Source organism: Labrus mixtus, chromosome 3 (assembly GCF_963584025.1).
Source record: "Labrus mixtus chromosome 3, fLabMix1.1, whole genome shotgun sequence".
Classification (NCBI taxonomy): domain Eukaryota; kingdom Metazoa; phylum Chordata; class Actinopteri; order Labriformes; family Labridae; genus Labrus; species Labrus mixtus.
Window position 1 is genome coordinate 14,079,697 of NC_083614.1, and position 11,649 is coordinate 14,091,345.

Sequence of the window (11,649 nt, forward strand, 5' to 3'; positions counted from 1 at the left end):
CCTATGGAGGATGCTTTCCGTCTCTGGGGGCCTCCTCTTCCTGCGCTCGTATTGGCCTCCTGCGCGCTTCTGCCGTGGTGACGTCAGACCCTGCCACCCCTGCAGCGCTGAATGGACCAAGCAGCCTGTCAGATTCACTCCAAACCTGCTCAGCACGGCACGGACATCACCCCGGGAATAAAGACATTACAGGGATAGAGGGGAGCTGCTGCAGGGAGGAAAGAGAGGCCTCAACATCAGTACCACCACACTACTTTTTCTACACGAGACGGGACGGGGGAGTGCGCCCACCGTGTTTCGGGTGTATGCGCGTGCGTTTGTCTCCCGGTTTGGATCACGATGATGCAAAGTGCGGCGGTCCTAACGACAGAGAGTCCTGTTAAGAGTTTACCGGAGATTCTCGGAGTGCCACTGCAACGTAAGACATCGTTTTAACCCTAATGTTCTATCGTTTATCAATGTGAAAACAGGTTGGCGCGGGCATCCTGTGCTGCGGGGTTTCTCTGTGGGGGGTTTGAGTAGGAAGAATAGAGGAAAGGAGGATGGAGCTCTCATTCTTAGATTGTCACGTACAGGCCAGTGATGTGTCATGCTGCTTATATAGGCTATTTCAAAGAACAAAAAGACGCCTTAAATTATTCTGATATTTGGTCTGAAAGCAGAAGATGTAGGCTACATTAAATCTTTCTAAAAGAGCAATAGGATGTTATCCTTTATAGCGCAAAGGATGGCAATTTTGGTTATTCTTCATAGCCTTAAAAGAATAATAATAACAATAATAATACAATTAATAATTGACACGATAATAGAAGATAATTGATATTATTTAAAGAAACAGTATCCATTTTTTCCGGGTTTGGCTAAAACTTTGATGCATCCTCCGTCAGGTTGTTGGTCATATACAGTGCGCCTTCAGCAGCTGTTAATTTGTAAACGAGCATCGTGGTCAAGAGATCAGACGCAGTTGTCATCACCCATCAGACAAACTCACTCTGACTTTGATTGGCACTCATTACCGACTCCAAGAAATTCCAAACAGACTACATGTTTCGTTTCTGACTCTGATTTAAGGCCTATAGATGTCAGTCAATGTCTTTATTTTTATATTAATTAAGTTGATTTCAATGTTGCAGCTCGTTCAGGCTTATTATCTCTTGAAGATAAGACCAAATAATTATCACAGTTTTTATTCCCACATCAAAGGCGAGAATCTCCCTACATCTGTTCATCCTCGCGTGTTAATCTGTGGCAGGCCCTTTATAATCTGGTAGTGCAACGGATACATCTCAGCTCTGACCTAATTATTCACATGCGAGTTGGTAAAAAATGTACAGATGGATTTACTATAATAAGCCATACCCCAAAACAAAAACAAATAATCCACAGAAAAGTGGGAGAGTCGAGTAGGATCAGTACTAACTGGATTGCACGTTTGCTTCAAAACAACAGCTTCCAAATTATAAAGTGAAATACATTTGTTAATTTCTTTCAAGTTATTACCCCACTATACTCAAAACGCAAAAGGTGGTTTATCTTTACCGAATTCAACTGCAAACAAAGCACACGTAAAACATAAAAAAATGTGATGTCGTTACTGTCATTTACGGTAAACTCGACTAAATGGGGAAAAACGGGACTAGGGCCTATATGTGCTCGGCTTATGCTCTTTGGTGTTTAAAAAAAAAAAAAAGAGACAGATTAAAAGATTGAATAAAAGATCCTGCCACTCAGCCCTCCCTTCAATTACAGCATTCAGACTGGATTTAAATCTGGATTATTCCAGGAATAAAATCAACTGATAATTCATCTAAACATATTTTAATATCTTGGACAGAGTTCTCTGCTGACTCAGGGCAATTACATCCAAACCATAACCTGAAGGCTATTAGTCCACGAGACAAAGTGTTTACTTCACATTTAATTACCACAAATCATTGAACAATTGGAAGTGCGAGAGGCTGCCAGACTGCAATTCTTCTTCTACTGAAAAGAAAAAAAAAAAAAATCTAAAAAGCAAATGTGTTTCACTTCCAGCCTGAAATGACGGAGGTGATGAGACTGAATGTAGTGAAGAGTGGAAGAGTGGTAACAGATACACAGATATGAAGCACGAGGTCGACCCCCCCCCCCACCCCCCCTCCTCTCTCTCTCTCTCTCTCTCTCTCTCTCACACACACACACACACACACACACACACACACACACACACAAGCTGGACGATGCACGTTCGGCTCGGTCGTTGCCAAGCTCGTGCTGCTTTCCTTTCAGCACCACTTCTTCCTCAGCTTCGTCCACACACACACACACACACACACACACACACACACACACACACACACACCTCCAACTATTATTGAAATCGCTGTCGATAAGAAATAAGAAACACGGTGAAATTCTTTCCTAAAAGTTTCCTCTTTTTAGTTATAATTCCTGCACGGATTCACTTTGGTGACGCAAAATAACCATCCATAGAAACCTTCCCCTGACTGTGTGTGTGTGTGTGTGTGTGTGTGTGTGTGCGTACGCGCAGGAATGTAGCTATAGCCCACGTTTAATGCGTCTCTATCCTTTTATAGTAGGCTAATAGTGACAATAGCTATCTGTACATTTCTCTGACATTATTGGTGTGTTAAACGTATTTAATTTCACGCGAATGAAACTCAATGGATGTATGATTTCACATCGCCAACATTTTTTAAATTGAATCGTTTGTTTCAAAATTGTAAGCAGCGTGACTACGTTGTGTTCAGAGTCTGCACTGACTTCGATGTAGAATACACCGGAAGCTGTGTTTTTTAGGCTCTTACGCCTTTGGTTGCTTCTTGAAGGATTATTCTTTTTCTATTTTAATTTAGCATCACTATAGATAGTATTTGTAGTGTGTGTGTGTGTGTGTGTGTGTGTGTGTGCGCACACGTGTGTAGTGTTTTGCTCCATCCACGTCTCTTATATATTGATTTTTCATTATCGGATATCATGTGTATGTTTGATGAAGAGACGCTGCCAAAGAAAATTGAGTAAAATTGCCCCACATTTACAGAATATTTGTGGAAGATTAAATCCAAAAACAATCACACGTTTTGTTGGTTTTTAGATGCTAGGACGAGACATTTCATTTAACATTGATCACGCATCAGTTCTATGTTAAGGAACAACCTTTTACATCTCAATAACGCAGATTTTGCACACAATTAATTATAAGAGTTTGAATAATCAGATTTTGGGTTATTAAAGGTCAAACTCTATACCGACAGTTTTTTTTTCTCGTTGATTCATGATTGTTTTTTCATCTGCATTTTACTGTAGTGTTTGTTATTGGAAAAAAATAAGCTATTTATTTTTTTAGAGGGCTTCAGAGAAACACAACAACTAAAATAAAGAAAAAGAACAATCATAGTGACTGTCAGTAAAACTCTGTAAACATCTCAGTTCAGCACCACGGACAGTGACGGAAACACAAAAGCGCCTCTTACACAAAAGTAGACTTCAAGGTAGGCTACTTATTTAAACATGGTTTTGTATGTTTTACCCTTCATAAATATAGCAAAGCTAAAAAAAATAAAAAAAATACTCTGGATTGACTCTGGATAACTGAATCATAAAATGATGAAATAAAAAAAGGAACAGGGTAAAAATATTTAAACACAAATTGGACTTCGATGAAATAAGTCAAAGTGCTTTAGAGGCAGCTGAAGGAATAGCCTGCAGATTAAGCTACTGGTAGCCATTTCTACAGCATCATCTCGTACCTTTAAATGGCTTAAAGTTGAATAATAAATTAACTAATATCATTCAGATAGCGTACAACAAAGAAAACGTGTTGCCATCCTTTCTGCTCTGGTATGTTGTTCTTTTTTAGATAGACCTGCAAACTGTTGCGTGATGTTGTTTAACATCTTTGTTTTTGTGTCTGGAACAAGCTCATGCACACAAAGTGTGATCCAACACATTCCCTTAACAACTGTAGTAGGCTAATGTATGTTTTCTTCTTTGTTATTTTTAAACGTTGATCAAGAGTGAACCCGAGATTGAAACTCGTATATCCATGGTTATCAGGCTTGTTAATGACTCATGTTTGACCTGGTGCTCCTCTGTCTGTCCCAGCAGAGATCCCTCAGTGTGCCGGCTGCAGTCAGCACATCCTGGACAAGTTCATCCTGAAGGTGCTGGACAGACACTGGCACTCCAAGTGCCTCAAGTGCGCCGACTGTCAGACTCCACTGGCGGACAAATGTTTCTCCCGAGCCGGAAACGTCTACTGCAAGGAGGATTTCTTCAAGTTAGTGCACATTTTCTGCTTCGCCTTCTAATTTCTCTTGTCCTACTGACCCGTTTTATCAACAGTTCAATATCCTTTCATCCTCTGTTCTCTCTGTCTGTCTTTTTAAAAAATGTTTTACTGCGTTTGTTATTTCACCGTTTTCAGAGCGAACAGGGAAAATGAGTAATGTCCCACGTTTTGTTCGATACCATCAAAAATACATCGACATTTTGTTCCATTTACTCTCTAATGTAGGGTCTGTGAGGCGGGAATATCTTAAAGCCATTGTACAATCGACGTTTTCTATTTTAAAAAAGCTAATAAGGCTATAGTTCATAATTCCATCTGGTAAAATTTGCAAACAACGTGATGCTGAAATAGTTCTTCAGCTGAATCATTTCGAATTTGTATTCAGCACAAGTCAAGCGTTTCTGCTTGGTATTTATTTAATTTGATCTTTTTTATTATTATCTTTGTCCAGAGTTTTTACAGTTCCCTTTGTATTTTATGAAAGGTTGATGAAAGTCGTCGGTAGTTCTGTTTGTGTTAAGATATGCGAGTTAGTCAATTAATAGTAAGACGAGTAATGATTGTTTGGATTGCATTTATCAATCATTTTGTCAATTGTTAACACATTTCACATTTCCTTTTCAAGCTAGATTTGTTTATTTATTTTTGAATTAATATACTGAATTGCTATTCATAATAATTATTCACGTTTCACTCTTCACATCTCACTGACATATGAGGAAAAAAATGCTTTTAATACCTTTTTCTTTTTTAAATAAATCAACATTTTGATCCATTGTACCGTTTTCTTTTCTACCATTTTGTAACTCCTTCTTTCTCTCTTTCTTAAATTTGGTTCTCAGGCATTACAGAAGAAAATTGAGTTTGACTTTTATCCAAAAACAGGATCAGCAGATCTGGGCTTTTTCTTAAATCATGTTTGAAAGGTTTTAATGCTCAAAGCTTGAATGGGACCTAAAGAGGTCTGTAGTCTCACTGGGGTCTAACTGTGTTAGGTGACCCAGGGGACAGATGGGGAGTGGGAAGGGGAGTGTCTGTTTAAACTGTGGTGGGGGACCAGTATGTCTGGAACAAACACATGCTTCAACATAGAAACAGACAGACACACAGACACAGTGGTGTGCTTACCAGCAGCGATTTGAAGGCCTCACCTTGCTCTTTTTTTATTTCAGTGGGTTGGTTGTGTGATTTAAAGCCCCTCCTGAGTCAGTGTTTTATTGGATCTCCTCAGGGTGTGTTTACTGCGGGCACCCCTCCTCCTCCTCTTCCTCTTTCTCTTCCTCCTCCTTTTTAGTTCTCAGTACTTCATCTGCAAACACATAAACATGCAAACATGCTCACATACTCACAGATGTGCACACACACCCAGTGCATTGATCCTTTCTATCCATCAGCCTCAGACAGGTCCATCATTAACAGAAATGCATTCCAGTGCTGATTTTACCCGCTACAACAGCTGGAGCTGAGACTATTAATGCAGACACTGGGCCATCATTCTTGGCTGCAGCTGAAGAAATAGCTGTCTAGCCTGTGAAATTTTAATCTCAGCTGGTGTCATCATCTCCATCAGCCTGTAAAATGGGTATATAGAGGAGAGGGATGTCAGTCTGGTGTTGCTGGTGTTAGCATTAAACGTTCTAATGGCAGCTCTTGTCCTCTTTTTCTCCTGCAGACGTTTTGGAACAAAATGTGCGTCGTGCCAGCAGGGGATCCCTCCCACGCAGGTTGTGCGGAAGGCACAGGACTTTGTGTATCACCTGCATTGTTTTGCCTGCATAATGTGCAGCCGACAGCTGGCCACAGGGGACGAGTTTTACCTCATGGAGGACGGGAGGCTGGTGTGCAAGGTGGATTATGAGACGGCCAAACAAAACGGTATGTCTGTGTGCCTGTAAAATCTGTAAAACCCAGTCAGTTTGAAAGGAAAAATAAATCAGAAAGAAAACAATCTGTTTACAAAGAAAAACACATGTTAAAACTGTACTGGAAATATCTGCTCCAACAAAAATGATCGTCTTTGTCCATGCATACATCCATGGTAGTGTGATTGTGTGCTATGCTTTTTCTTGAAATTTTATTTAACGTTAATAAAGGTGCTCAAGATTGCAACAAATACCTCTTTAAACCAATTTATATATGTACTTTAATGGAAGGACGTTATTGTCTTTCAGTACCTTAAAGTCGATCAGCCTAAATATTTCTTGCTTTTTTGTTGATTTAACATAAAAGAAGAAGGTTTTTTTGAATAATCATGACTTGTTTCATCCATGCAGTCAGAGGCCGGCTGGGTGATCTCTAGCTCCATCAGATCCACAGCTCTCTGAACTGCATAATGTAGAGAAATGACTCCTGACTGTAGATCTATGTTGTTTGTCATCTGGGTAGTGATGCTGCCTCTCTCCCCCCTGTCTATTGAGATTTCCATGCATCTCTGATTGATTATGTAAAGCGGAGCAATGCTCTTATACTATGCGTCCCCAATAACTCCGCTCCTCTGGCACTCTGACTGGGTAGATTTATGTCCTCTGCTGTGGGAGCGGGACAGATGCACAAGGACAATAATACGCTTCCATACATGACCATTCACTTCATTTAACACACATATAGGCCAAGGGGGCACTACCTGTTAAGGCACTGTGACAAATGTAAGAAGGAGTCACTCACTCTTTTATTGGTGTTTGCAGACGACTCCGAGGCGGGGACCAAACGGCCAAGGACCACAATCACGGCCAAGCAGCTAGAGACCCTCAAAAGTGCCTACAAAAACTCCCCCAAGCCGGCGCGCCATGTCAGAGAGCAGCTGTCCTCGGAGACGGGGCTGGACATGAGAGTGGTGCAGGTACAGAGTTTTTTTCTTTTTCTTAGCTCAGGTGACTGCAAGTGCCTTTGAACCTAAACATGTTTTAAATACAGAAGTTCAATGCTGATCTCTGCATCTTTAAAATGAGCTTTTAATTATTAAGCTTCCTCATTATTGTTAAGCAAGCGCTCAGGCCTGTATTATCAGCATTTTCAGATTTTGGAGAAGAATTCTTAAATTGAAAAGAGGAAACAGTAACTCACCATTTAAAACTTGTTTATATATTGACTTTACTGGAAGGTCTTTATATCGTCAGCCTAACCTTTCTTTCTTTTTGAAATTTGAATTATTACTGAATAGTGAACCTTTTTGCAAACAAGTTTGAACAGTCTTTTTGACTATATAATGATAATAAACATTATAAGGACAAGTAGACCAAGATGGTCATGCTCTTTATGTACGTTTTATACTTGCATGTCAGAGGATGTGAATTCAACCCTATTTGTTAAAGTGCAAACAATTTAGGAAACAGTTTTCAAACAAAATGATTTGAAAGGCTTAGCATCTGAAATATTAATATTGAATAAACTAGATTAAAGAAAAAAAAGGTTGTTGTTTATGGTGATTATCTAAAGTAATATTTAGTTGTTTCTAATAATGACAACATTCATTCTAATTTGTAGGGATGCTAAATTGTCTTGTCTCTGTCAGGTTTGGTTCCAGAACCGGCGAGCGAAAGAGAAGCGTCTAAAAAAAGACGCAGGGCGACATCGCTGGACTCAGTTTTATAAAAGTGTTAAACGCAACCGAGGAGGGACGAAAGTGGAGAAGGAAAGCTCGGCCGACGACGCAGGACTCAGTGACAGCGAGCTGAGCTTCAGAGGTACGCACTGGGGTGGGGTACTTCAACCAACCTTACGGTTATGGATGAAAGAGATTTCTGAAAGGGTGTTGTCAGTCTTGCTGTGGTGCTAATGGAATTAAAGGAGCCTACAAGCAGCTGTATGACACAGTTATAAACGCAGCAGCACTTGAATGTGTTTTGTGTCATTTAAGCTGCTTTTGTGTTCCCTTTCAGTTATTTAAAAGGGCATTCTCAATTTACATTCCCCTCACACATCCACCGTGTGACGCATCCTGCTGCCTCAGTTTGTCGCTGTGATGGAGCTTATTGGAAAAGAGAGAGGGCCCTTAGTGGGATGCAAACGACGTTTTAGACATCCCTATGTTATTTAATGTTCACAGAGCCCGTTTTGGATCGTCATAAAAGTCTTCAAGCCACTTTTAAAAAGAAGACCATTTTTATGAGAAATGAAAACATGGTGACAGAAACTCTATAAAGCCTGTGAGGCTTTTAGCCAATTAGAGAGAAAGTACTGTGAGGCTTTGTTGTTATTGAATCTACTCAGGAAGGGATGGAAACAAATGTTTGGTGCTGCAGTAATTGCACATACATAGACCTCCTTTTCTGAGAGGAATGCATCATTTCTCACTGACAAATGCTTGTTAAATATTTCTGCAGCACAGTGGTCCGCTTACTGTTCCTTCTTTTAATCCACATGATGTTGTCACATTAAATCTCCCTCATAAAAGCACTTAACTGTATTGAAATATAACAGCTATATAATGCTCCTGCAGCTGACAGCACTGAAGATGTGTTTAAGTTTTTACTCCCCTTCATGCTTAGTGATGATCTCTCCTCCACAGATGACCAGGTCCTGTCAGATCTCGGACACACCAACGGCCTTTACGGGAGTGTTGGTGACGTGACCAACAGCGGGGTGTTGAACGGCGGCTTCTCCGTCGACGCGGCGGGACAGCCGTACCACGACATCAGAGCAGGAAGTCCCTACGGCCTCCCTCAGTCGCCCTCCTCCATCACCTCTCTGCCCGGCCACACCCCCCTCCTCAACAACCTGGGCTTCAGCATGGACAGTCTGGTAGTGCAGGGCGGCCCGGGTGGTGTGGGACAGGCGCTGAGGGCCATGGTGGGGGGCCCTACCTCGGACCTCTCCACAGGCAGCAGTACAGGATATCCCGACTTTCCCACCAGCCCCGCCTCATGGCTGGACGAGATGGACCATTCCCAATTTTGAGTGTTTAACCTGGAAGAAGATCGCTGTGAGGATACAACAAAACAGACCCACATCGCTCTTGACTTTTCTTTCTATCAACCAGCGAGACTGGTCGGGATGTGTAGTCTGGACAAAAGCCGTGTAAAACCCCTCCACACGGCTGAATGTTCAATCTCAAACCTGTATCATACAATCTTCTGTCATCAGCTGACTTTATTTTGTTCACTTGCTCTGAAATAGAGACTGGATTTCAAATCAGTCAAAGGATTTTTCTTACAGGGAGGCCCCATAATACACCCTCATTGTCTAACGGCTACGACTTTAGGGTTACAATCTTGATCTCCGTCCCTATGAGAACCAGGAGGCACCTGCATGCTTCTGATTGTTGATGAGTAAGACTGCAGTCCGTCCATATCAGAGCCTTTACATTGGCGATGCACTTTACTCTCCTCCTCTTTTTCTACACGTTTGGACAGAAATGCAGAGAGAGGAGGAGCAAGAAAGAGGAGAGACATATGCACAAGGCAAAATCACAGTGTTTCATTGGGAGAGAAATTTACAAGAAGAGTGGCACAAGTGTGATTTTTGAACCATGCTGATGTTTTTTTATGAATTGCAGAAGCTTACACGTTATTAGGAAGTAGGTGGTCTGTCCGTCCCTCTGTCAGTAGTAACTGATGTCTCCTCTGTTTGAATGAAGCGCACACAGCTGGTCTCTTCTATATTTATAGTTGCTTGACTTGTTCTTGTCTGTTTAAAAAGCTGTCTGAGCAGACATCTGTCAGTATTGAGTTATCTCTGTCTGGACTCAAAAGGGATCAAAGATAATGTGTTGGAGGAGAGTCAAGAAATTGAGGGTTTGGAGAAATGTAACTTTGGTTTTTCCCGTAATATATCACACATCTAAATGATTAATTTATTTTTTTTAATGCACATTTTAGAGATTGTCACAGATTGGTGTCACAGTAATATTGGTCACACACATTCAATCCACCAACGAGTATTAGCAGGAGCACTGATAAAGATGTGCTTTGTGTTAGCTTTGCAGTCTGATCAGAGCTTCTCTTAGTAATCTACTCAGTCCAGCAGAGTTCCAGATTTGCTTGCGATCAACCTACTTACTGACCCCAGATGTATTGTCAGTCTGTTCTCTCCCCTGCCTGGCCTCCATGTCAGAGGGATTACCACAGAGCCCCCCACTATCAGAGCTGATTCTCTGCTGTAGCTTCACTGCAGGCGTGACTGCTGAGCTGAACTTACTGTTCAGGCCTCAACAGTTTCATCTTAAAGCTCGTCTGACACTGAGAGAACTACTGTTGTTTCTGTTTCTGTGGAAATGCAACCTCTCTTTCAGATGATAGGTTTACCTGTTGAGCATGTCAAACCAGTCAATTTAAGAAAAACAAATCTCATCCATGTGGTCATCTATTCTTCTGAAATTTGTCAAGTCCTTTTTAATTGCGCATTCTACTTAAGAGTCCAAAATCAGAAAGTGATATCATAATGAAAATCAGGTAATACTTTAGATTAAAGCCTACAAATTTCAGCATAACTATCCACTTAATATCTACCATCACTCATGTTCAGATTAAATCCAAGCAGGTATGTGTTTAAGAAGGATTTCCCACTCTCATTCTTTAAATTACACATTTTTGAATGACTAAATATCTTTGTAGTAATCATGGATTACATTAAGTTTAATTAATAAACGACAACACATTTATAATTAGGGTAACAGTGTTGATAATGCAAAGAATTAGTTGTGGTAGAGTGTATTTTTAAAATGAAGGTACTCTAAAAGGGTTTAAATTATGTAGTGTGTAAAGTCATTTAAAAAGTACTGAGAGTATACATACTCACAATGCAGCAGATATTTTGATTTATACCTCCTTTGCACAAAATAAATACCGTGTCATTTGTGGGCTTTTATCTGAAGTGTTAGGTGAAGATCATACACGAACACACGAGCAGGATGATTATGTTAAGTCTGTGTTGCCTCAGAAGTTTGCATCTTAATTGTTGTAAATTTTGTACAGTTTGAAAACATGTTGATCGTCTTGTTTCATGAGTGCTATTTATTATTGCCATGTGTCTTTGAAAAAGATGTAAAAGAGAGCACTGACTTTATTCATTTATGCCTTCTGTGTAATGGTATGAACCGTGTACAGTCAAATCTATATGAGGAAAATAAAGCTGAATTGTCTTTGGGTTACCCTCGAGTGCTTTTCTCTTTAATAGCCTGGGCCTGCAGTGATGAATGTGAGAGTTAAGATTTTCAGCTGAGCTTTGTTATCAATATATCAAAAGAAAAATATCCTCTTTAGGTGTTTTTATTATTTTGCCTTATCGAAGCGCTCTTAAAGCGAGTTAACCCTCAAATTAATTTACCCATTCAGAGCATTTACCACACACTTAGACCTCTATTCAATTGTGGAGATCCATTTAGTACCACCAACAGACAGTGGTCAGTCAGTTAACAGTGA

At 40.5% G+C, this 11,649-nt stretch overlaps 1 protein-coding gene across 1 annotated transcript; it reads left to right on the forward strand.

Annotated features, from left to right (window-relative positions):
• lhx4 (LIM homeobox 4) lies at positions 1 to 11,375 on the forward strand. The gene is made up of 6 exons (XM_061032660.1): positions 1 to 418; positions 4,108 to 4,279; positions 5,964 to 6,166; positions 6,976 to 7,130; positions 7,803 to 7,974; positions 8,799 to 11,375. Exons 1-6 carry the CDS (start codon positions 340 to 342, stop codon positions 9,185 to 9,187), a joined length of 1,170 nt encoding a protein of 389 aa, XP_060888643.1. The 5' UTR covers positions 1 to 339; the 3' UTR covers positions 9,188 to 11,375.
• The last annotated feature ends 274 nt before the right edge of the window (positions 11,376 to 11,649 follow it).